The sequence below is a fragment of the Erpetoichthys calabaricus genome, chromosome 1, assembly GCF_900747795.2.
Source record: "Erpetoichthys calabaricus chromosome 1, fErpCal1.3, whole genome shotgun sequence".
NCBI classification, from domain to species: Eukaryota; Metazoa; Chordata; class Cladistia; order Polypteriformes; family Polypteridae; genus Erpetoichthys; species Erpetoichthys calabaricus.
The window spans coordinates 343,868,076-343,895,115 of NC_041394.2; the positions used below are offsets into that span (position 1 = coordinate 343,868,076).

The 27,040-nt window shown below is 40.2% G+C and overlaps 1 protein-coding gene across 1 annotated transcript; it reads left to right on the top strand.

Annotated features, from left to right (window-relative positions):
- The first annotated feature begins 524 nt into the window (after positions 1-524).
- On the top strand, positions 525-15,576 carry LOC114665045 (gastrula zinc finger protein XlCGF26.1-like). The gene is made up of 2 exons (XM_028819418.2): positions 525-906; positions 14,342-15,576. Exons 1-2 carry the CDS (start codon positions 525-527, stop codon positions 15,367-15,369), a joined length of 1,410 nt encoding a protein of 469 aa, XP_028675251.2. The 3' UTR covers positions 15,370-15,576.
- Positions 15,577-27,040: the final 11,464 nt, after the last annotated feature.

Genomic DNA, 27,040 nt, shown 5'->3' on the forward strand with positions numbered 1-27,040 from the left:
CCCCATATTTCACTTGTTGGTCTTTTCTTGTTGCTGGCTGTACATTTCAGCAAAGATACGTTTCTCTTATCTTCTTCTTCCTAACCTCTCTGTTTCTTAAAATAGTCCTATGACCCTACTTATATAAACATTCATCAACATAACTGATAATGCAATTCCAGGACCCCAAGAGCACTGTATGTTTAATTCAAGCAGTGAATACTGCTGATCCACAACTGTGTTACATGGTCTCGTTGTTTCAGCCTGTTGGACCTTCAGTCCACTCCCAAATTTGTTTCATGTTTGATAATCTGAAATAAAGTACTAGTGAGTTACTGTCGGCATGCAATGTCAGCATCTACCTTTACATAAACCTTAACAGAGAGTGTGTTGTAAAATGCCATTCAAGTGTCTTTAGATCTAAGTGACGCACTTTTAATGAGGTTAATTCCTGTTCTTTCTACAGAGAAAAAGAAAAAGCTGCTATTTTTTGTAACATTTTGATAGAGGTGAAAGAGGAGACCTGTGATGTGGGCACAGACATCATGGAGTTAACAGTAAACATTAAAGAGGAGGACTGTAAGTGGAAGTCCATCTACCCTAAACAGGAAATTCTAAGCATTAAGGAGGAGGACAGTGAACTACGGTCAGTGGGCATTAAAGAAGAAGATGACGAGTATTCTGTTAGTATTGACAAGCATAACAATACAAATTTAAAGAGTGTAACAGAAGACAACCTTCATGATGTGTGCCAAGATGGAATGGTGACTAGGTTAGGCTCTTCTCGAAGCAGACACTGTTCATCTCCAGAGCCTTCTGTCAATGTGAAGTCTGAATCATTACAGTCTGACACAACAAGGACTGAGGAAAGTACATCTGCTGGAACTCAGGAAAATCAGCCACCACCTACAAAGAAGTCTGGGAAAAGTAAGTGTAAAATAAAAATCTGTGAGATTTAAGGTTGGGGCTTATGAACCTGAAATGTTGGGTTTTGTGTTTTTATGAGCAACTTAGAAATGGAGTGAAAATGCTGCATTTTATTGTGTGTTTAAATGTAGTTTGAGATTGCATCTGTGTTAATATAAGGTTTAGCAATTTGCTATTCATCCATTAAAGTGACTTTATGCAAAAGTCCTAAACATGTCCTTGGTAAAGAGTGCTGTACAAACGTATAGCTGCAAGATAAAGGTCGTGAAATCTTTGGAATTCCCTGGATATCTGCATTAATTCATCTTAACAATATGGTCTGATCTTCATTTATGCTCCAATTTCAGGCAGCCACAGTCATCCTAAACTAAGAATTCTCAAACAATTGGACGACTTCTTGTCAGTCCTGAACAAGTCACTTAAATATTTACAGTCCACTCTGTGATCCTCCTGTCTTTACAAACTGGTTGACTGTTCTTTAGCAATAATGGCCTTCAAAAAACATTATGTGTAGCTTCTAATCAGCCTTCAATTTTAGCCCATTCCAGCTTTCCAAACTTTTTTAATTCCTTTATTCCTGAGAGTCCTTTTCTGATCAGTTCTCTTTAAGTTAGGCCACAACATCTTGTGTCTCTTTTTGGCATTCCAGAACACCAATTTCCTTATGTTTAAGGCTTTCTCTTTTTTGATTTCTTCCTGTGTTTTGTCTTATTTTCCTGTGTCATCATTCAACTTTTGTTAAGCTTCTACTATCCTGATATTTTTCTGTCAGGTTTCTTGGTAATATTTTGAATTCAGTGTTCTCTTGATCGTATCAGGCTTTCCAGGCCCTGAAGAAGCAAAGCAGCCCAAATCGTAATTCTCCCTTCACCTTCAGGTTTTAGCATTGATGTGCAGTTCTCTCTTACCTCCAAATGTGTTGTCAAATGTTTCGACAAAAGAGTTTAACTTTGGTCTCATTCGTCCACTGAACTTTGTCTGTTCTGAATCATAAAGGTGAACTTTTCTGTATTTACAAGGGTGTTTATTTCCTTTTTTATATATATATATATATATATATATATATATATATATATATTTTTTTTGTCATTCACACAAAAGGTAGTTGAATGTTTGGAAAAGATACAGTCGCAAAATCAACCGGAATGTTCAAGCAAATTAGAGAAAAAAAGCCGATCTAAATCTGTTAAGTAGTTCTCTCGTGAAAAGTGGACAGACAGACAGAAATTGGATTTTATATTTCATATATTAGTAAACCTTCAAAATAACGTGCAGTTAAAGTCCTAACAGCATTCTCAGCATTTCTGGTGCTTAGTAGAGCCAGATAACTATAAGAATCTTCACCAAGCAGCTCTGAAAATGTCTGCTTTGTTTGGGTCTCCATACCTCTGTGAGTCTGCCTTTTCTGACATGAATGTCATGAAATCAAAATTCAGAATAAGACTGGCAGATGAACATTTAAATGACCCCAAAAGAGTGACCTTAAGTGGCTACTCTCCACCATACACCTGCCTCTCTTGTTGACTCCATGCAGTGCCAGTCATCTGACTAACTAAAAAACACATCACACATGCAACTGGATATGTGAATAAAGTGACACAGTGACATGGAACAAAATGACAAATTAATAAATCATATCTGTGTATTTGGAATTGCATTGTTTTGTTTTGACAGCATCCATGTTTTAATTCAATAGTGTGAGATACACTAGAAAATGCTTACAGACATACAAAATGCACTTGCAGGTGAACTAAATATTTTTTGTGATGTTTTAATACAAAATGAGAGTTGTGGACACCAACATTTTGTAAATGTTCAGGCAAAACAAGCTTATTCAGTTTGTTTGGGTTGAAATAAGCTATGAGAATAAACGTTAGAAAACATGAGTAGCTCTTGGCCATTTTCATTTTGTAAAAGTAGCTCTCTGGGGAAAAAAGATTGGAGACCCATGGCGTATGGACTTGGGCATATTTGTGGAAGTTTAAATTTAATGTAAGTAAATGTAAATTATTACACATAAGTTGTATACACAGTGGAAGATCTGAAAATGAAAAGTACAGCATGTGAAGTATTTAGGAGTCATAGTGGACTCAACACTATCAACTGCCAGACAGTGTTCAGAAGTCATTAAGAAGGCTAACAGAATGTCGGGTTGTATAGCACCCTGATGCATGGAGTTATAAATGCTGAGGCTTTATAACATACTGGTGAGGCCTTATTTGGAGTACTGTGTGCATGTTTGGTCTCCAGGCTACAAAAAAGACATATCACCACTAGAAAAAGTCCAGAGAAGAGCAACTAGGGTAATTCTAGGGATGGGAGGTATGATTTCTCAGAAAAGATTAAAATAGTCCAACCTTTTTAGTTGAAGCAAATGGGGAGGAGAGAGGACTGAAGTGTTTATATATTAAAAAAAAAATCCTGAAGGTAATTAGAGATGTGGAGTCCAGTTGTTACTTTAACAAGAGTTCAACAAGAACATGAGGACACGGTTGAAAACATGTTAAGGGGAAATCTCACATAAATGTTAGTTTTTCTTCACACCGAGAACCACCGACACATGGAATAAGTTATCAGGTAGTGTTTTGGAAATAAGAACTTTAGGGACCTTCAGAATTCGAATGGATGATGTTTTAGAGAAATTAGATGGATCAGATTGGCAAGCTTTGTTGGCCTGAATGGGCAGTTCTCATCAATTTTTTTTGTAATATTTCCAATTTCTATTTAATCAAGGAAAATAATTTAGTAAAGCTGTCACTTTGTTTACCTTACCTCTGTACGAGGAGGGGATCTCTGGCCGTTTCACTTATATCAAGGTAACTCATGCACAATCAATTTAGGAAACAGAATAATACAATGTGTTGATAAACACAAGGATTACATAACTATGATCTATACTAATAAAAGGCAAAGCCCTCACTGACTGACTGACTCACTGACTGACTGACTGACTGACTAACTCACTCATCACTAATTCTCCAACTTCCCGTGTAGGTAGAAGGCTGAAATTTGGCAGGCTCATTCCTAACAGCTTACTTACAAAAGTTGGGCAGGTTTCATTTTGAAATTCTACGCGTAATGGTCATAACTGGAACCTGTTTTTTGTCCATATACTCTAATGGAGGAGGCGGAGTCATGTATCGCGCCATCACGTATTACGCCTCCTACGTAATCACATGAAGTGAAAACAAGGAAGAGATTTACAGCACGAGTCAAAGGCGGGAACGAAGGTAAATGACGTTAATTGTTGAGTGTCTTTTAATGCTGTGTAATTGTTGAGTGTCTTTTAATACTTTGTAAGCATACATATTAACAGATGTGCAATTAAACGTGTGCATTTACGGGGTGATTTCTCAGGCTTAAAGCTCGAAGTGATCACTCGAGTGAAGGCAGCTTCACAAAAAAAACAGATCCTTAACAAACTGTTATTGGTATATTTTCCCTCAATTTTAAAAGGTTTTCTTTTCTTCTTAATAAAAATTTAAAAGCAGAACTTCGCCAGTGCGAACCGCGGGGATTTCAGCGACTGACGCATACAGACATATTCATGAGTGCAGGTACTTCAGAAAGAAAGCACCGTGTAAACCTAAAGTTTAAATTAAGTTCATAGACCTTTAAAAGGTTGCCATTGATTTCAGGCAAGATTGCTTTTCTCCTGTACAACTATACGTTGCATTCTCAAGAGTGTGCTTGCATGGCTTGGTCATATTACAACCGGAGTGCTGAACTGACAATGTGATATACAAACAGAACAATCGTAAAAACAGGATTAAATAAAAAGGCTGCTTCCGTAGGCAAAGCAACGGAAAAGGAAGACCTAATATGACGTTCGTTTATAAAACAGCGGAGAGGCTGTGTGAAGTCATCTTCACAAAAAAACAGATCCTTAACAAATTGTTATTGGTATATTTTCACTCAATTTAAAAAGATTTTCTTCTTAATAAAAATTTAAAAGCAGTACTTCGCCGCTGCAAAGCACGGGGATGTATATATATAGATATACATATATATATATATATATATATATACCTCTATAGATATATATAGATATATATATAGATAGTTGGATAGAGATATATATAGATAGAGATATATATATAGATAGATAGAGATAGATAGATATATATATATATATATAGATAGATAGATATAGATATATGTGTATGTATGTAGATATGTAAATATGTATATGTATATATATGTGTCTGTATATATATATATATGTGTATATATGTATGTGTGTATATGTATGTGTATATATATGTTGATGTATGTATATATATGTGGATGTGTATATGTATATATGTAGATATGTGTATATGTAAATATGTATATATAAGTATATATGTTTATGTATATATATGTTTACATAACCTCTTTAACACACTACTTCTCCGCTGCGAAGCGCGGGTATTTTGCTAGTAACTGCATATATGTCGACAGACAATACGAGACGCAGACAGACTACACATACAAGCTTAACACAGAAGAGGGTGACTGTTTGTTGTTGTTTGGAGTTCTAATTTATCTTGGCACAGATAACAGTTTTACAATACAAGGGGTTTAAGGTTGATTTCCGACACTGTGTACAGTTGTTGCTGCTGTTGTTCCGAGTTCAAGTGGAGGATTTTCTTGCATTGGAGTTTACCTTTTCTATTTGCAATGTGTTCCTTTGATGTGTTGGTGTGCTATGATGTTGCCTTTCTCAACTTACTGTTAGGCATTTTGCTGTGCCCTCTGCACCTTTCTGGCACAACAGTGTATATTAGATGCTGAAGTTCTCTTATTGAAGTAATAGTTGCTTTTCAGTCTTCTCAGACTGGATTCAGTCATTGGAACAGAGATTCAGGAAGAGTGGCTGTTAGTGCTAGTTCAGGGTGTCCAGGTCCAGGGCTCTATGGAGAGTAGCTTCCAGGTCAAAGAAAGTATGTGAACTCTTTGCTCAGCATGGTATGGATGGCTTCTCACCCCAAAGAGAACAAACTCAGCTTTCTGCATACACTGTCCGCTTTTTGACTCCCCATAAAGAACATATACTCGGCCTTCAGCCCCCAAAATATACAGAAGAGATTAATGCAGCTAGACTTGAAGGAAGGTGTAGCCTCTGAGATTAAAGTCCCCTACATATGCTTGTTAATAGGCATCTTATTTTGTCTATCACTTACAGGCAGGTTCAGTTCTCGGTTACAAGCTTAAGATGAATGTCCATCTGGATGCCGTTTTGTCTGAAGGACCCTCTGCAAAGGTGTTGGCTCAACTTTGATTTAAAACTCTGTGCTTAGATGAAGTACAGGGCTGATATTGGTATGAGCTGCAATTCAGCCTTTCATTCTGAATGAAGGGGTGCTGCTGGTTTTCTGCAACCCAATTAAATCTGCTGTCATAACAGGTCTTGTGTGCCACTAAAAATCCTAGCAAATTGGGCAGTTCTCACTTTGACCTACACAGTCATGGAGTATCCGGTGCAATGACAAACACTTGATGGCCTGTAAAGCTCCCTCTCCTAGATCTCGTGTGGCAGGTGGTCTTTGTGCTTCAGTGACGGTTGTATGATGTCTGGAGATTTGTGGTGTTGACTAGGAGTATAAAATGGAATTGTGACATTGGTGACCAATATTTTGATTGTGATTTAGATTGTGCTCATTTGTGATGAGCAAGACAGCATTGTTCATAGTTTTGTGGAAAAAAATAACACTATAAATTACTTTCATGCGCAATTTCACAATCTTTTCTGTTTTTCTTATCACTTATTCTAAAATACTAGCACAGTAAAACATCCATTTAGTAAAATGTGCACAATGGTAAAATGGGAAGGCTGTCTGTTTTGATCTCGTCATGTATTTAGGAACGTCTGTTCACTGGATATGCTAGGCCTTGCATCCATCTTTCTTTGTTCATCTTGTTGCCTTTGTTCATTGGAAATTACACCTGGGCTTGGACGCCAGGCATTTGTCCTTTTTTATATAGATGTGTGTGTGTGTGTGTGTGTGTGTGTGTGTGTATACAGTAATCCCTCGCTATATCGCGCTTCACCTTTCGCGGCTTCACTCCATCGCGGATTTTATATGTAAGCATATTTAAATATATATTACGGATTTTTTGCTGGTTCGCGGATTTCTGCGGACAATGGGTCTTTTAATTTCTGGTACATGCTTCCTCAGTTGGTTTGCCCAGTTGATTTCATACAAGGGATGCTATTGGCAGATGGCTGAGAAGCTACCCAACTTACTTTTCTCTCTCTCTTGCACTGACTTTCTCTGATCCTGACGTAGGGGGATTGAGCAGGGGGGCTGTTTGCACACCTAGACGATACGGACGCTCGTCTAAAAATGCTGAAAGATTATCTTCACGTTGCTACCTTCTGTGCAGCTGCTTCCTGAAGCGACATGCTGCACGGTGCTTTGCATACTTAAAAGCTCGAAGGGCACATATTGATTTTTGATTGAAAAACAAACTCTGTCTCTCTCTATCTCTCTCTCTCTCTTTCTCTGCTCCTGACGGAGGGGGTGTGAGCTGCCGCCTTCAACAGCTTTGTGCCGCGGTGCTTCGCATACTTAAAAGCCAAACAGCCCTATTGATTTGTTTGCTTTTCTCTATCTCTCTGACATGCTCTGCTCCTGACGCGCACTCCTTTGAAGAGGAAGATATGTTTGCATTCTTTTAATTGTGAGACGGAACTGTCATCTCTGTCTTGTCATGGAGCACAGTTTAAACTTTTGAAAAAGAGACAAATGTTTGTTTGCAGTGTTTGAATAACGTTCCTGTCTCTCTACAACCTCCTGTGTTTCTGCGCAAATCTGTGACCCAAGCATGACAATATAAAAATAACCATATAAACATATGGTTTCTACTTCGCGGATTTTCTTATTTCGCGGGTGGCTCTGGAACGCAACCCTCGCGATGGAGGAGGGATTACTGTATATATATATATATATATATATATATATATATATATATATATATATATATATGTATACAGTGGAACCTCGATTTGCGAGTAACTTGGTTTACGAGTGTTTTGAAAGACAAGCAAAAATTTTTAATAAATTTTCACTTGATAAACGAGCGATGTCTTGCAGTACGAGTAGTTTGTCTGCTGAGCATCATGTGATCACAACTGAGCTGATGGTTCTTCTCTCTCTCTCTCACTGCGGGATTATGGGCAATCGTCTCCTATTCTCCGTCTCAGTCGGCGTGGCTCACTCATATAGTCAACATCCGTATGAGCATATAGTATTTGCTACAGCATTAGCATTGTGACTGTGTGCGCGCGTGTGTGTGTGCTGTGACGTGCGAGTCCCCGTCTTGCACCCTAAAACACGAAGCTTGAGTCTCAGTACTTTTGCAACACAAGCTTTAATCAGCTTGAAACAGCAACAGCACGGTTATTTATACACAGACACAGCAGTTAGGCAGGGCCCTGCACATTTATAATGTTCCTTGTTCCTTGTATCACCCATTGACGGCAGGCGCTTATAGCACACGCTACACGGCGCACGCTCGTGTGTGTGCGTGTATGTGTGCTCGCGCGCACGTGTGTGCTGTGACATGCAAGTCCCTGTCTTGCACCCTAAAACACGAAGCTGAGTCTCAGTACTTTAGCAACACAAGCTTTATTCAGCTTGAAACAGCAACAGCGCGGTTATTTATACACAGACACAGCAGTAAGGCAGAGCCCTGTGCATTTATAATATTCCTTGTACCTTGTATCACCCATTGACGGCAGGTACTTATAGCATGTCCACGATCTTTTCGGATTCGCTTTTACGGAGAACTGCTACAGCGCTGGGAGGCTGCGATTGCTTTGGCAAGCTCTTCTGCGTGTCGTCCTGTTGGGTGCAATCCCACAAGAGTTTAGAAACTCACTCACACCAGCCATGATTCTTTTCAAAGGTAAAGTGCAAGTTAATTTGTTTTATGTATTTTTACTTTATATTTTGTATTAATCATTTTTATATGAATAATTTTGGGTTGTGGAATGAATCATCTGAGTTTCCATTATTTCTGATGGGGAAATTCACTTTGATATATGAGTGCTTTGGACTACGAGCATGTTTCCGGAACGAATTATGCTCGCAAACCGAGGTTCCACTGTATATATATATATATATATATATATATATATATATATATATATTTATATATATATATATATATATATAATATATAATATATATATAGAGAGAGAGAGATACTGTGTATGTATGTATAACAAAAACAACCATCGCACACGGCAGTGCATGCGTATTACTATATTACTACTAGTGTGCGTTACACTGCGAGCTATGTATGTTGGATCAACTCTCCTTTGTGTTAGCGTGTAGTGTTCTTCCCCAGCAACACTTGTCATGCCACATTTTGAAATCACAGTGTCTGTTACATCCCTTCAGTTTTAATAGGGCATATATATAGAGAGAGACACACACGTTTGTCTAATTGTTTTCTCATATTCTTCAAACAGAAACTATCAAACCAAGCAATTTTGTTCTATTTGACTTTTTCTTTCTGAAGTTATTGTAAATAATTTTGATTTAATCCTCTTGCTTAATAGTCTAAGACATGTTCTTGTCATGGGATTCTGAGTCCTTTTTCTCCAAACACACCTATGCACATAGTGGCCAAACAAGTTCTTTTTTGACTTCATCAGTCCATAGGAATTTTTTCTAAAATGCATCAGGGTTATTCAGATGTTCATCTGTAAACTTCTGATGCTGAATTTTGTGTTGAGGACACAGGAAAGGTTTTCTTCTGCCGACTCCACTGTGGAGGTCATATTTGTGGTGATGTTGCTGCACAGTATAAACCCTGCACCACCACTCTAGAGTCTGACTACAAAACACCTTCAGGAAGCTTTAGCAAACAGGGATTTTGAGTTGCCTTTTTGCAATCCAATGAGCAGTTCTCTTGGATATTTTTCTAGGTCTTCCAGACTGCAGCTTGACCTCTACTGTTGCTGTTAACTGTCATTTGTTAATTATGTTGTAAACTGAGGAAACGGCTACTTAAAAACTTTGCTCTCTTCTACTTCGTGGGCATCACTTATTTTACAGTGGTGTGAAAAACTATTTGCCCCCTTCCTGATTTCTTATTCTTTTGCATGTTTGTCACACAAAATGTTTCTGATCATCATACACATTTAACCATTAGTCAAATATAACACAAGTAAACACAAAATGCAGTTTGTAAATGGTGGTTTTTATTATTTAGGGAGAAAAAAAAATCCAAACCTACATGGCCCTGTGTGAAAAAGTAATTGCCCCCTGAACCTAATAACTGGTTGGGCCACCCTTAGCAGCAATAACTGCAATCAAGCGTTTGCGATAACTTGCAATGAGTCTTTTACAGCGCTCTGGAGGAATTTTGGCCCACTCATCTTTGCAAAATTGTTGTAATTCAGCTTTATTTGAGGGTTTTCTAGCATGAACCGCCTTTTTAAGGTCATGCCATAGCATCTCAATTGGATTCAGGTCAGGACTTTGACTAGGCCACTCCAAAGTCTTCATTTTGTTTTTCTTCAGCCATTCAGAGGTGGATTTGCTGGTGTGTTTTGGGTCATTGTCCTGTTGCAGCACCCAAGATCGCTTCAGCTTGAGTTGACGAAGAGATGGCCGGACATTCTCCTTCAGGATTTTTTGGTAGACAGTAGAATTCATGGTTCCATCTATCACAGCAAGCCTTCCAGGTCCTGAAGCAGCAAAACAACCCCAGACCATCACACTACCACCACCATATTTTACTGTTGGTATGATGTTCTTTTTCTGAAATGCTGTGTTCCTTTTACACCAGATGTAACGGGACATTTGCCTTCCAAAAAGTTCAACTTTTGACTCATCAGTCCACAAGGTATTTTCCCAAAAGTCTTGGCAATCATTGAGATGTTTCTTAGCAAAATTGAGACGAGCCCTAATGTTCTTTTTGCTTAACAGTGGTTTGCGTCTTGGAAATCTGCCATGCAGGCCGTTTTTGCCCAGTCTCTTTCTTATGGTGGAGTCGTGAACACTGCCCTTAATTGAGGCAAGTGAGGCCTGCAGTTCTTTAGACGTTGTCCTGGGGTCTTTTGTGACCTCTCGGATGAGTCGTCTCTGCGCTCTTGGGGTAATTTTGGTCGGCCGGCCACTCCTGGGAAGGTTCACCACTGTTCCATGTTTTTGCCATTTGTGGATAATGGCTCTCACTGTGGTTCGCTGGAGTCCCAAAGCTTTAGAAATGGCTTTATAACCTTTACCAGACTGATAGATCTCAATTACTTCTGTTCTCATTTGTTCCTGAATTTCTTTGGATCTTGGCATGATGTCTAGCTTTTGAGGTGCTTTTGGTCTACTTCTCTGTGTCAGGCAGCTCCTATTTAAGTGATTTCTTGATTGAAACAGGTGTGGCAGTAATCAGGCCTGGGGGTGGCTACGGAAATTGAACTCAGGTGTGATACACCACAGTTAGGTTATTTTTTTAACAAGGGGGCAATTACTTTTTCACACAGGGCCATGTAGGTTTGGATTTTTTTTCTCCCTAAATAATAAACACCATCATTTAAAAACTGCACTTTGTGTTTACTCGTGTTATATTTGACTAATGGTTAAATGTGTTTGATGATCAGAAACATTTTGTGTGACAAACATGCAAAAGAATAAGAAATCAGGAAGGGGGGCAAATAGTTTTTCACACCACTGTATTTCTTAGAGTGCAAGGTAGCTGTATAGAGGAGCTCATGGCTGCTGATTGCTGGGGCAAGTTTTAATGAGTCTGAGTATTTACACAGCTTTGAAATTTGCATCACCTGGCTATTCCTAATGACAATTGTGAACAAGCCAAAGCTTGTTATCTGAGACCTCCAGTCACTTGGGGTGCCCAAACATTTGCAGGGTACTCCTTCCTTTTTTCACTCTACAAAACAAAAATAAAACACAGATCTTGTTTAGATAGATAGATAGATAGATACTTGCAGAAAAGAATGTTTTATCTTTAATCTTATGACTTGTGGAGATCAATTCATCTTCTGTTGACTTAACTGTTCCCAGTTACAGATCTTTTGATCAGGATCCCCAACCTTTTGCATGCCAAATTATATGAAATGTCTTGGGTAATACAACCTCTGTAAAGGATCATCTACTTGATAGAGTATATTGTGCATCCAAGTGTTTAATTAAATGACAGAATCCTAAAGAATCCTAAACTGTGTGAGATGGTTGAGTATCTAAAATGATAAATTCCAATTATTTTTTTAGGAATGCGCTTTAATTTTTTTGTGTCCTGCTCATTTTTCTGGTTGTTTTCAAACACTGCCACGACTGACGACTGAGACACATGTGGTTCCTTAGCAGTTTTCCTTCTTTCACTGCATTTTTGAAAGTTGCCGAGCTCAGCTGAGTGGTGTACCTACAAGTGCTGGTCAAATTAGTTGTGCAAAATGTTTTAGTTGTTAGTTGTGGTGAATTTAAAACAAACTTATTCATTTTAAACTTTACATATAGCATTCCTGCCACTTTTCAGATACTGTAAGATAATTCCAAACCGCAGTTATTTCTTAACAAGTTTCCACTGTGTGCATTCTCTTAGTACTGTGTATGCCCAGGTGACGCAGTGGTAGCGCTTCTGCTTTGCAGTAAGGAGATCATGGGTTCACATCCCGGGTCCTCCCTGTGTGGTAGGGCTTTAAGTATTGAGAAAAGTTCTATATAAATGTAAAGAATTATTATTATTAGTTTAATTATGGATAAATGTCAGGACACATTCTGATTATTAAAAGGTGTATTTTATATGCTTGGCTTGGCATTCTGTTTTATATAGCACCCACCATAATGTTTGAAAGAAAGAAAAAAAAATCTTTTATTTACCCCTCTGATCCACAGTTTAAAATTACAAATCAAACAATTCAGACATTGTGATTAAAGTGCACATTTTAGAGTTTCATTTAAGGGTATTTGCATACATTTTGGTCATACCGTGTAGAAATGACATTTTTTCTACACCCCCATTTCAAGTCACCATAATGTTTGGGACAGTTGATGTCACAGGTATTTGTGATTCCTTAGATGTGTTTCATTGCTTTAGTCGTGCGGGCATATGACACCTCTGCTTTGTTCTACTTACTGACTAGCTTTCGTGTCTGTAGTTGCCATTGTTCAACATGAGGACAAGAGCTGTGCCAATGAAAGCCATTATGAGCCCGAATAACAATAATAAAATCATTGGAGATATCAGTAAAACCTGAGGATGACCTAAATCAACTGTCTGGAATATCATTAACACTAGAATTACCAAAGCCTATGAAACAACTCGTAGATCCGTCCCACGTTAAATCCCTTCACACTTCTCAGCCAGCATCTTTTGTCCTGTAAATGTGTCGGTAAGCAGCAAGCAGCCTGCTATCACATCCTCCCACCGCCGCACAGTTTTCTCAGCTCAAGTCTGTTTACCTGCGTGTCAGTTGCTTAGAGTTGTATAGAGTGAGAAGTCAAGCAAAATGACACCTTTTATAAATACTACATCGTTATTTGGAACACTTGCATTTCATGTGTGTTTCGTGTCTATAACAATCTATGTAAACACATTGTTAAAACAGAAATGTTTTTCATGTTTTAGTAATAAATGACAAAATGTAGACATGAAGTGTATAATGTGTGAAGCCTGAAGTCCAAATATCAAATAAACACTTTCACAAAAGGTACAAATATAACAGAACAAATGCGCTTCTATTCAAGAACATAACTGCAGAAAAAGAACCCGTGTTAGGGTGCAACATTCACACCCCTTTGATACAACCGCTTCGGTGGCGCAACGGTATCAACTGTTGACAGGTAATCAAAACTTCACAGGTTCAACCCCGTACGACTCTGTTTTGAGAAGTGAGCTGCTCTTATTCTTGCTATTTTAGAATAAAAACATACGTTTGATTTGAGTCTGTAACAGCCGGTGTAAATTTATGATACTTGTAAAGGTTAGCTTTGTTTGTTTTTTTTTTTTTTATTCGTTTTTATTCTCTCGGTCGCGTTCACGATCCCACCCCCCGATCTGACACTGCTGTTTTCACATAAAGACGCGTTATAACAGAGGTGAACTCAAATGATGACGACGGTTCTACATCGGAGAAAGAATGCACATCGCACTTTTTCCGTCGCTGTACTTTGTATATGTACATGGGAAGCTCTGCAGTCTACTTGTGACTTTATGCTTTAGGAAAATAAGTAAATAAATCAAGGCACCGTCCAGGTCTAAACACTAGCATGGAGTGTTACTCATGTACTGAAGAGTCTATAGCTGAAAGTGGAAGCTGCTGTCACTGTGCTTTGTATATAAGAGCCAGATCGAATGTTATTTACCCTGATTTACCCTGATCAAAGGTTGTTGCTAATTTCAAACAGCATTTATGTAATGTGAGTTAATTTTAAAAATAAGGCAGTGGATTGAAAATGTGTTTTTTTTTTTAATTTTTATACAGGAAACAAACATCTCTGCAGTTTGGAATGTGGCAAAGAATTCTCTAACAGGACTGCTCTTCGTATCCACACTAGAGTTCACACTGGAGAGAAACCGTATCACTGTAATGAATGTGGTAAACAGTTTTCACAAAAAAGCAATCTTAGGACACACACTAGACTTCACACCAAAGAGATGCCATATTACTGTAAAGAATGCGGTAAACAATTTTCACAATTAAGCAGTCTGAAGAACCACACCAGAGTTCACACCAGAGACAAGCCATACTGCTGTAATGAATGTGGTAAACTGTTTTCACAAAAGTGCAATCTTCAGCTCCACACTAGAGTTCACACCAAAGAGAAGCCATATTGCTGCAATGAATGTGGTAAATGTTTTTCACAAATGAGCAGCCTGAAGAACCACACTAGAGTTCACACCAGACAGAAGCCATATTGCTGTAATGAATGTGGTAAACAGTTTTCACAAATAGTTAGTCTTCATAGACACACTAGAATTCACACAGGAGAGACACCATATTGCTGTAATGAATGTGGCAGACAATTCTCTGACAGGAGTAGTTTTCAGATCCACATAAGAATTCACACTGGGGAAAAGCCATATTGCTGTTTGGAATGTGGCAAAAAATTCTGTGGCATGAGTACTTTGAGAGCACACAAAAGAATTCACACAGGAGAGAAGCCGTATCACTGTAATGAGTGTGGTAAACAGTTTTCACAAATAGGCAGTCTTCAGAACCACACCAGAATTCACACCAGGGAGAAGCCGTATTCCTGTAACGAATGTGGTAAACAGTTTTCACAAGTAGGTGGTCTTCAGAGACACACTAGAATTCACACTGGAGAGAAACCATATTGCTGCAACGAATGTGGTAAACAATTATCCGACAGAAGAAGTTTTCAGATCCACACAAGAATTCACACTGGAGAAAAGCCTTATTGCTGTTTGGAATGTGGTAAAAAATTCTGTGGCATGGGTACTCTGCAGAGACACAGAAGAATTCATACTGGAGAGAAGCTGCATCACTGAAATAAATGTGGTAAACAGTTCTCACAAATAGGCAGTCTTCAGAAACGCACTAGACATCACAGTGGAATAAAAACAGTAGTAGCAGTTTAAAAATCACTCCAGAGAAACAACCACGCTTCAGGACTCAAGATTAACGTTCACTTCTGACCTGAAAAGTAAGCAGACTAAAGCATTGTTGAGAAATTAATCGTTGAAGAATGAATTTCAAAACTATTTCATATGTTATGACGAATAGTCTCTGACACTGTGTATCCATAAAAAAGTCACTTCACCTGCCTGTGCTAATACTTGAAAAGCAAAAGACATGTAAGCAGTTGTGTCTCAAGTGTTGTAATTTGCCTTGGCATCAGTCAAATAAGAATGTTAATAATAGTCAAAAGGTTTAGTAAAGTCACACCCTCGACCAGAAGGGGTTTCCTGTTCCCAAGAGACTTTGCATTCTGCTATCTTGGTTTACCTTCCTTACTTGTTTATTGTTATAAATTGTTGCTCTGATTAAATTACAAAATACTGGAATTCACCAGTCTCTCATCTCCAGTCATCTGACCGTGACTCCTGCACTCAGCCTTCTGTTTTGTGAAACCTGCATATTAGCACATTTTCTAGCGGTCCCTGAAATTCCTCTTTTGCATGGTCTTCAAGTAAGAAGCTAAGTGGAGCGGCCCGAGAGCAGAATGGACAAGGCATTGATACAGAAGAGAACACCCGAGCTGACATCCTGAAAAACACACCTCAGTGCATTATTGTGCAGAATCAGAATTGACTGCAACAGCTACATGCACTACACAGACAAAAGGTAAATCAAAAGCTATGCAATACTGCGCATACTGTGATAATAACCATTACCTTAATAACTGCAGAAGTTAAGTATTGACAAGATTGTAAAATGGATTAAAGATAATGAATGCTGTTGGAAATGTAAATGTTCACGCAAACCTGAAGTCAACCATTTAAAGAAGCCCTGCAGCTCTTGCAGGGATCTTCACCTGACCATACTAAATGTGAGTATCCTAATGACCGTCGTTGAGCCAGAAATAATGCATTTCGACCAGCAACTCTGACTACATAATGTCATGGTGAAGATTGTAAAGGTACTACTCCACAATGCTGGACATGGCATCAAGGCATATGCTAAACTGGATGAAGGTTCAGAGATAACAATTTTCCTGCCTTCAGCTGTATGGAAACTTAAGCTAATATCATGACGCTGACTCACAGGACAGTTAGACAGGACCTTTTACAGGTGAATGGCGCATCAGTTACCTTTGAGATCGCTACCGGTGGCAGAGTCCTATAAAAATACAAGATCAGTCAGGCATTCACTGCAGACTCTCTGGGGCTCTCAGTGTATTCCTACCCAATTTCCCAGCTGCAGAAGCACTGCCATCACCTACAGTGCCTTCCATTGCCACAAGTCTTCTCATAGGTTTAGACTTTCCTCATCTAATTGTGCCAATCCACCCAATGATCCAGGGACCACAGGGCACAATTTTAGCCATACATATTAATTTAGAGTGGACTTTACAAGGTCCTACAGAAGCTGCAGCTAATGACCACTTATACATGCTGACATCCATTAGTGCACCAGTATCTGAACTTATGAGAAATGTAGATCACCTATGGCAGATGGACACACTCCCCTACATGACTGAGAGACCTGCTACTCAATCGAACTTTGGCATAAAAACTGTAGAGCTGTTACAGCAAAAATTATGGAAGTGAGTTTCAAAGGAGTGCAATGCTATGCAACCCCATTATTGTGTAAGAAAGATGGGACCCATTTTAACGCTACAAAATAGCCAGTATTACACTTACAGTCTCTTTCTAGGAACCCAGAACTAATTAAGGTTTAAAATGAGCAAATCCAACAACTGGTAGATTCTGGTCATGTAAGTGTTCAGACTCAAGCAGAAATTGGAGCCACTAAAAAGTATTTGCCTCACCGTATTGTGCCTCATAGTAACAACTATAGGCTCATCTTTCATTGTTTATTTCAGCATGAAGGATTGGTGCTAAATAATCAATTAATGTCAGGCCCCATCTTTGTTGAGAGTGGTTCTCAGGCTTCAGGAGCATTCAGTGGCTATCTGTGGGGTCATTAAAGCAGTGTTCCATCAAGCTCGCTTTTTGGCTGAGGACCAAGCCCTACTCAGATTTATTTGGAGTAATATGAACAAAGACAAACCACCAGAGGTTTATGAATGCCAGATGTTATGATTCAGCATTACATGTAGTGCTACATTTGCCCTGCAGAAACATACACAGGACCATAAAGAAGGTAATGAAGATGTGTCTGAGTTGACTCCATTAGCATTCTATTTAGATGAGTGCTAACAGAGCTGACTATCAAAGTCTACATCCAAGCAGTTCATTTTTAGATTAAAGAAAATGCTTGGTGAAGTTGGCGAGGTTTCAGATAAGACAGTGGGCTAGTAATCGCCAAGAAATGATTGAGGAGCTGCCTCCAGGGGTTAAATCAGAACTGTGAATTATGGGTTTTTCAAGGGAAAGCAGACCCTCTGAAATCCACACTTGGATTGTGTCGGATCTGTAGTGTAGACTATTTAGATTACAAACATTGCACTATTGAGCCTACTTTACCAACTGAGACATATTTATAAAGTCCTTGATATTCAATGCAACCCTCTCGGATTCCTTGTTCCATACATTGCAAGAGCAAAGATACTCATTCGGGATCTTTGGAAGGCTAACTTGGAATGGGATGCCATTATTAAAATCTGAAGCCTTGCACAATAAAGTGTGTGTGAGAGAGTTAACTAATTGAATTGGAACAAATAATGTTGCCAAGATGTTACACAGCTTATTGTGCTGATGATTCAGAAGTTATGAGGAAACTTCACATTTTTTGTGATGCGTCTGAGCGAATTTATGGATTACTGGCATATCTTCACAATGTGGATGATCTAGGCCAGGGGTCCCCAACTCCAGTCCTGGAGGGCCACAGTGGCTGCAGGTTTTCATTCTAACCTTTTTCTTAATTAATGACCTGTTTTTGCTGCTAATTAACTTCTTTTGAATTAATTTTAATTGACTTGTTTTTTAAGATTTGTTTTCCTGAATTTTTTCATCACGCCTCTGAATTGCTTCATTTCTTTACTTAAATAGCACCCAAACAGAAATGAAATGTGAAGTGAGTGAGCCAACAGAAGGCCAACTAAGTCGGGGCCTCAAACTCCAACCAATTTCACTCCAACCAGTTGCTTAATTAGGCACCGATTCTTGTTGTTAATTAAACCCATTCTTTAATTCCATGGCTTGTTGCTGCTCTCATTGTGCAATAGCAGACATTTCTGAAATTGCTGATTTTCTGTTTCTTAAGACCACTGGTAAAATGTTTCCTGGACCTGAGCAGATTAGCATTCTTGACCTACACCTTTTTTTTTTTTTTAGATATTGTATGATGGACACAGTTTGCTGGTCATGTTTTGGTTTATTTTGTATCTCATTATTGTTTGGTTACTAATTAAGGAAAAGAAACAATTAAGGGGGCTTAGTCTTCAAGAGCAAATCGATTAAAAATGAATTCAAATTAAGTTAATTAGCACCAAAAACAGGTCACTAATTAAGAAGAGGGTTAGAATGAAAACATGCAGCCACTGGGGCCCTCCAGAACTGGAGTTGGGGACCCCTGATCTAGGCCATGCTCATGTTAAGATTCATAATGGCACATTCAAGTGTTGCCCCGAAACATCAAGTTTCCATGCCAAGACTAGAGCTTTGTGCAGCTCTCACTGGAGCTCAGCTTTCCCACCTGCTATTGTCTGAACTCACGCTGCGTATTAGAGAAGTGTGCCAATGATCAGTCAAACTGACCAATCAGATTGGCTGAGAAATCAAAGCAAAAGTGACTAATTAGACCAAAGCCAAACTGACCAATTAGATTGCTGAAAGGAGCCAGACACACTTACTGTAACTGAGTGTTTTATTATATAGCAGATAACACAAGAACGAGAACGTGTCTAACAATCTATAGCAGACTGACATTAGTCCAAAGTAAATTTCCATTCTGAATTTGTGTATTAAATGTTAATGGATTTGTAAAAATTACTAAATTTCTTTGGATCTATACAGCATGTCAGTCTTTAAACATCAAAACAATGAAGCATTCTGTAGCCATGTGAGGCTCATTTGGAGGCAAGTGAGAATTATGCACAAGAGCACACTTAAGAATCAGTAGAATATTCATTTATATTCAAACACATATTGTGCATTTAGCCACCTACAGGAAAGCTGAAGCTTCTGTCACTGGTGTGATGCCCCAATGTCACTCGTGCTGAAGGAGTTTGTCCTCCTCAGAATATCTGATTGCACAACACAACTGACCACAGATGTCAATGTCGTTTAAAAAGACTGACGTGTGCTTGGATGCCACGAGTGATTTCAAGTTTACCGAGTCATCTTCTCGTGAGCTGGGTGGTGCCGTTATTCACACACGTGCAGTCTACTGCACCTTTGAAACCGGTGTTTGGGAAACCTAAAGAACATTATCTAGTGTCACCGATATGTACACTTCAAATAGATTTACTTACTATAAAAAACAAAATCACATGAATGCAAACCATCCTATTTTTGATTTCCCAGCATCCCCAGTGACATCCCCTTCCTTACAGTCTGTTATTCAGTGTGGTCTGTGCTGCCAATGCCTTTGTGGTGCTTTCAAGTTTTATTTATTTTTCGCTTAGTCTTCAGCAGAGTAAACTGGCGATGTGTGTTTCTGTGGGTATAAACCTCCAGTGCCTCACTTCACCCATTTGTGCGCAGATCACCCTTCTGTGCAGCCATGATTATGCACTGATCCCCTGGTCTGAGCTCACCCCTTAGAAACCATCCACTGGCATTAGGACACTTCTACAACCAATGGGAGGCAGGGAGGCCTACAGACAAAAAAGACCCTCCCCTTAATCAGATCGCCAGAAAAACATCCATCCATTATCCAACCCGCTATATCCTAACTACAGGGTCACAGGGATCTGCTGGAGCCAATCCCAGCCAACACAGGGTGCAAGGCAGGAAACAAACCCCGGGCAGGGCGCCATCCCACCACAGCACAAAAACATTTAATTTTTTAAAACAAACATTTTGGGGGAAAGGTAGGCAACATAAAACAGTGAGAAATGGGTGTGTTGCATCTCGTGATATCACAGGCAACAGAAAGGTGGGCAAGATAAGCCTTGAAATCTGTTCAAGTTTATTGTATACCATCTAGGACTTCCACCATGCTAAAAGAAAGAAAATATCTAAGTGGTGCTCAAAAACACAATCACAAAAATGTAAGAAACAAGCCGTTGTCAAACTACCTAAGTTAACATCTCTGTTTAACAGGGAGATGTGACCAGTGTCATCGATGGACAAGATCACGTCAGGTTATTTTAGCATCAGCTTCTCCTTGTTTTCTCTGTCCACCTCTTCACATTACATACTGACTATGAGATTATTAATAGAAATGTGTAGCGTGACCTGCCAAACCCAAACCCAGATAGAAGTGACAATATGCAGTATTTGAACAGAAATATGTTGTAGAAGGGTACAGCCCGGACACAGACAGGCAGACACGTTGCAGTCCATCACCACACGTTTATTTACACTATTATTATACAAGTCACTAAGTGCACCTCACAAACCCCCACTGACTCCCAAAGTCCTGGCTTCTCCTCTAAGCCGTCTCTTCACTGCACACACACTCAGGGCCTCTCCTTGCCGCCTCCTCTGACCTCGTCCACCTCCTCACCCGACTCCAGCCTTGATTGTAGGGCAGCGGCTCGTTATATAGGCGCCTGATTGAGGGCCGCACCCGGCCACCTGCCACATGACTCCCCCGCTAGCTGAGACCTCTTGGGACCAGCGAACCATTCCGGGAGGACGGGAACCCCTCGGCGGCAAGCCGACACACTGTAGCCTAGGGCCCGATCCTGTTAATACAAAAAAAAAAACAAGGGCGGAGGCGTTGCCCTGACGCAGCCCCTCGGCTCGTCCTCAGCTGGGCCAACGCTCTCGGCCCCGATTGGCGCCCCGATGCTCCCTTTCTCGGCTTCCCAGCCCGAGCAGTCCGTGCTCCCCGCCACGGAATCACCAGTGGGATCACGCTCTGTTTCCACCTCTCCAGCTGCAGGATTCTCCTCTGCCTCCGCAGAGGACGGCCCTTTGCGAGACACGCGCACCCAGCAGCATGTCCTTGCTTATCGGAGGAACTGGCTTCCCCAAGCCGCTTCCTCCGTTTACTTTGTGACGCCACAGCGGTTCGGATCTGCCCATTGTAAGAGGGCAGACCCAGCCTCGCTGGCGTCCGGAGCTTAACGGGGTCGGTCTCCCTTACCTTCCCCGCTGTGCCTCTCCGTCCAGGAGCTCCTGCAGTGCGCCGATCCTCTTCTGCCTGCGGCTCTCGATCCGACGCCACTGCCATCCCTCCTGAGTCCAGCGTCTCCGCCCGGAGGGCACATCGCTCGGCCGGCGGCAACAGCACAAGGCACAGCTGTTTTTGCAGCTCCTGCAATATCACCGCCAAAGAGAGAGAAGCAGCCGGCGGTGGGCTTACCTTGCGAGTAGTTCCACTCACCGACTGCTCTCTGTGGGCGCTTCCCTGCGGCCCACTCGGGTTTCTGTGAAGCACGGGACGGACATTCCTTGCTCTCGCCTCCGACCACTCACTGGCGAGAGAACAGGACACGCTGCCCAATCCCGTGCCTGTAACGAGGAGGGACTTCCTGGCGGCCATCTCGCTCTCCTCTCTCTCAGGAGAGCGTCTCTCTGGGCAGCTCCACTGCTGCTGCGGCTTCCCCAGTTGCAGCAGCTCGTTCCCGGCAGCGCCTTTTGTTGCTGCCGCGTCCGTGAGCCGCCCCTGCAATACAAAGTCCAACACTGGACCGCTAACGGTCCGCGACACTGTATTCCCCTGCGGGGTTCGGTGCACGCCGCCCCTGCGGCACGTGGGTGAGCTCGCCTGCTGTGCCAGGCCTTCCATAGACAATTTGTTGAATGCAGGTCCACACCTTGTGCCAGGTGCAGCATCCTGCCGACTACGCCACTGTAGAAGGGTACAGCCCGGACACAGACAGGCAGACACGTTGCAGTCCATCACCACACATTTATTTCACAAGTCACTATTATATACAAGTCCTTACGTGCACCTCACAAACCCCCCCTGACTCCCAAAGTCCTGGCTTCTCCTCTAAGCCGTCTCTTCACTGCACACACACTCAGGGCCTCTCCTTGCCGCCTCCTCTGACCTCGTCCACCTCTAGCCTTGATTGTAGGGCGGCGGCTCGTTATATAGGCGGCTGATTGAGGGCCGCACCCGGCCACCTGCCACAATGTAAAGAAAAAACATGCAAGTCCCAAAATGTTTTATTTAAGAACACAAATGTTTTATGTTTGGAAAACATCTGGAATTAATGCACGTAGAAAACTATATAGATAACGTCTTTGCATCTTATGGACAATTACTCTTCAAACTTAACTTCCCATCAACACAACTTTCCACTACTTGCATATCAGAAACTTTGCTAAAAGGATCCTTCCCAATTTTCCACACCTCCCATTCATTTCTACTCCGGAAGAAATGCTGATCAGTCTTGAAGATCCCAGAGTACCATGGGGAAAGGATCTTTCACTTAACATCTATGGAAAGGAATGGGAAGCAGCCATACATAGAATACACTCTAGCTCCATATGTGCAAAGCATTCAACCAGTTAACTTAAAATCTTTTATCAATCAAATCTATCTTGTTTAAAATTGTCCAAAATGCATCCAGGGTAAGATCCAACCTGCGAGTATTACAATTGAGTTCCAGCCTCACTGGGCCACATGTTTGAGGAGTGCACCAAATTAACAACATTTTGAGCAAAGATCTTTGAGTGCTTACCAGACTGCCTTGGTGTCAAAATCACTCCAAACCCATTAACAGCTATGTGTGGTGGGCTCACAGATAGGCTTAAAGTGGAGAAGGGCAAACTGATTGTAATTACTGACACTACACTAGTAGCATGCACACTTATCTTACTCGGCTGAAAGAATCCCAGCCCACCTGTTATAAGTCAGTGGATAACTGATGTTATACTGTATGCTATTGGAAAAAGAAAAATCAAATTCTCACTTAGAGGATCTGTTCAAACCACTTATATCAGGGAAAATGAGATTCTCCCTTCTTTGTTGTTTTGTAAAGTTTTACTCTTGCTGTTGGCTCTCCTCTCTTTTTCTCAAGTGGGGGTTAAATTCTAGTTTTGTTAAGTTATTTTTTCATTGTGTAAGTTAAACTAGATCATATTGAATTTTTTTCTTCAAATAAAATGAGTAAAATTTACAAGCCACCACCAACCCCCCATACCCTACAACACACACACACACACAAAAAAAACAACCCTTCATACTCCCTTTCTTCGTTAACTTCTCAACAAAGGCTTGGTTTGTTTATTTTCCAGCCAGGAGTGAACCCCATTCTTGCGTCATTAAGTCATTATTGCACTGTCACTTTTGTTACCCCATCCTCCCATCCCACAACCCTGGTCTAGATAGGGCAGGTTAGAAGATGACATGACTTTTCTTATTCTTTTTTTTTCTTCTTGCATTGTCCAGACTGTGCCATCTTTCTCGTGTGAAATCTTATGTGTCTTTGAATAGGGAATCGTTTTCCACATTCAGAACAACCATATGGCTTTTATCCAAAGTGAATTTTACAATGATATTGAAGGCCATTGTTGGTGGAAAATAAATTTCCACATTCAGAACAATAATGTGGGTTCTTATCAGTGTGAGCTTGCATGTGTATTTGAAGAGAGCCACTGGTGGTGAATATTTTTCCACGTACATATGAGTTCTTGTGTGAGACTCAAGAAAACCATTTTGTGAAAATTGTTTACCACACTGAAAACAACAGTATGACTTCTCTCAGATTTTTCCAAATTTTTCTGGTGTGCTCACTATCAAAACACGAGTGAACCTCACTCTTTAGTCAAGATGGTCTAATTGTACTGCTTACTCTCACTCTCTTAAATTTGCTGCAAGGGCTCACCGTAGGACCTGCATTGTCCCTAATAAGGCTGCATTTTGCAGTTCATAAGGAGTTATTGTAACTGGTAGTACATCAAGATGGGCCTGAAAGTTTTTCTTTGTAAGTTGTCCTGTTAACCCTAGAACTATTTTTGTTTTTTTTTTTTTTGTTCCACATTTGGCATAATTCAAACTGCATTTCTTGGTACAGTCATCCCTCCTCGATCACTGGGGTTGCATTCCAGAACCCCCTGCGAAAGGTGAAAATCCACAAAGTAGAAACCATATGTTTATATGGTTATTTTTATATTGTCACGCTTGGGTCACAGATTTGCACAGAAACACAGGAGGTTGTAGAGAGACAGGAACTTTATTCAAACACTGCAAACAAACATTTGTCTCTTTTTCAAAAGTTTAAACTGTGCTCCATGACAAGACAGAGATGACAGTTCCGTCTCACAATTAAAAGAATAGAATCATATCTTCCTCTTCAAAGGAGTGCGTGTCAGGAGCAGAGAATGTCAGAGAGAGAGAGAGAGAGAAAAAAGCAAACAATCAAAAACTGATAGGTGCTATTCGAGCTTTTAAGTATGCGAAGCACCGTGCAGGAATTATGTCGCTTGATAAAGCAGCTGCAAGGAAACCCAGCAAGGAAGGGAGCAATTTGAAGATAATCTTTCAGCATTTTTAGACGAGCGTCCGTATCCTCTAGAGGTGCGAACAGCCCCCCTGCTCACACCCCCTCCGTCAGGAGCAGAGAATGTCAGAGCAAGAAAGAGAGAGAGAAAAGCAAACAATCAAAAATCAATACGTGCTGTTTGAGCTTTTTAAGTATGCAAAGCACCGTGTGGGAAGCATATCGTGCAACAAAGCAACCACAAGTAAGCCCAGGAAGGAAGGAAGCAATGTGAAGGTAATCTTTCAGCATTTTTTGAGGAGCAGCCGTATCTTCTAGGGGTGCGAACAGCCCCCCGCTCACAATATATTTGAGGAGTTTTATTTAATACGTAATACGCGCTCTGATTGGGTAGCTTCTCAGCCATCTGCCAATAGTGTCCCTTGTATGAAATCAACTGGGCAAACCAACTAAGGAAGCATGTACCAGAAATTAAAAGACCCATTGTCCACTGAAACTCATGAACCAGCGAAAAATCCGCGACATATATTTAAATATGCTTACATATAAAATCCGTGACAGAGTGAAGCCACGAAAGTCGAAGTGCGATATACCGAGGGATTACTGTATTTTGTTTTTTGTCTCTTCATTCTTAGAACTGAGTAACCACTAGGCATTCAGGCATCCTTAGACTGTTTTTCCTTGATGCTTATGTCAGGTTTTCAGGCCTTTATTTTTCTGTCCGTTGGTATTGGTGTGTCCCAAGTGAACAGCAGCTCTGCATTTTCCATTACTCTTATTTTTTTTTGCGTTGTTACTTTAGAGGTGTTGAGTTTTGCTGCACAATGCTGGATCCTGTTTATTGTAGTTGAGTCCATGTTGTTTTCTTGGTTCTGCTTTATTTCTAAAATTACCTTATTTACCTTACTTATTGTAGTTTGCGCAGTTAGGTTTTGTGGTATTCTTGGTAATCTCTCTTTTGTAGATTTCTGTGTACTTATCTGTGTCATTTAGGTCTAAGAGTTCCATTTTACTTTCCCAAATTCTTTGACCTCTAATGATGGTCTCATTTCTGTTCTTTCTTGACTGTTCTTATTAGCTTGTGTGCTCTTCTTGGAGTCTCGGCAGCTTTCTGTTGGCTTCTCCTTTTATTGTTTTTTCTCCCTCTATAATTGGGGATGAGTTTATTTTGGATTTTTGGGAATAAATTTTTGGATTTGGACTTTCATCTTTTCTCCTTTGTGAATAATTCTGTGGTCCTGAAGGCTATGGTTGGTGGTTTCCACATTCAGAGCACTGATATATTTTCTTTTGTATTTGACTTTGAATGACATTTTTGGAAATGGATTTGCTTTTAAACCTTTTCATCTGCTCCTGGTGGACTGTGGTCGAGTTGGAATTGTGTACTTGAAGTTCACTGGTGATGGTACCTACCGTCCTTAATTTCATCAGTGGCAGAGAATCTCCTGTAAAGAGGCTTGTATCACACTCTCTGACCCAGATAAAACATTATGAAGACTTACTTGTATGGAAGATAAAAATTTATATATTAGCATAAATAGCATAAATAGCCATAAAAGTAATTAACAGCTCCTAAAGCATTAGATTTAGCTTAATTTAGACATGACAAAATAAGATACAGCAAGCAAATAGTTAAATAAAGACATTAGTTATATTGCATTTTCTAGTTAAAGCTTGAAGGAAAATTACCAATATTGGGAAAGGAAGGATAGAACAGAAAGAGAATGACGTACAGAAACTACCCGAGGACAGAAGAAGGGAGAATATGGAAACCTGTGTTCGGAAGGTTAGGAAGCTGAGCAATGATACCAATGACATAATATAGAAAAATGGTTCTGGTAGGCATGTGAGAAGCCAGCTAGAATAGTGAATCAGCAGAAACAGCAGAAGGGACTGCTACTAACAAGGTCAGGATGATGTAATGCATAAAAAACAAAATTAGTATATTCATGTACTAGTATAAATAAATATAGAGAAATATATAAGCATTAACCTTAGTGTAGATATTACTGCAAGCCAGGCCTACCTAC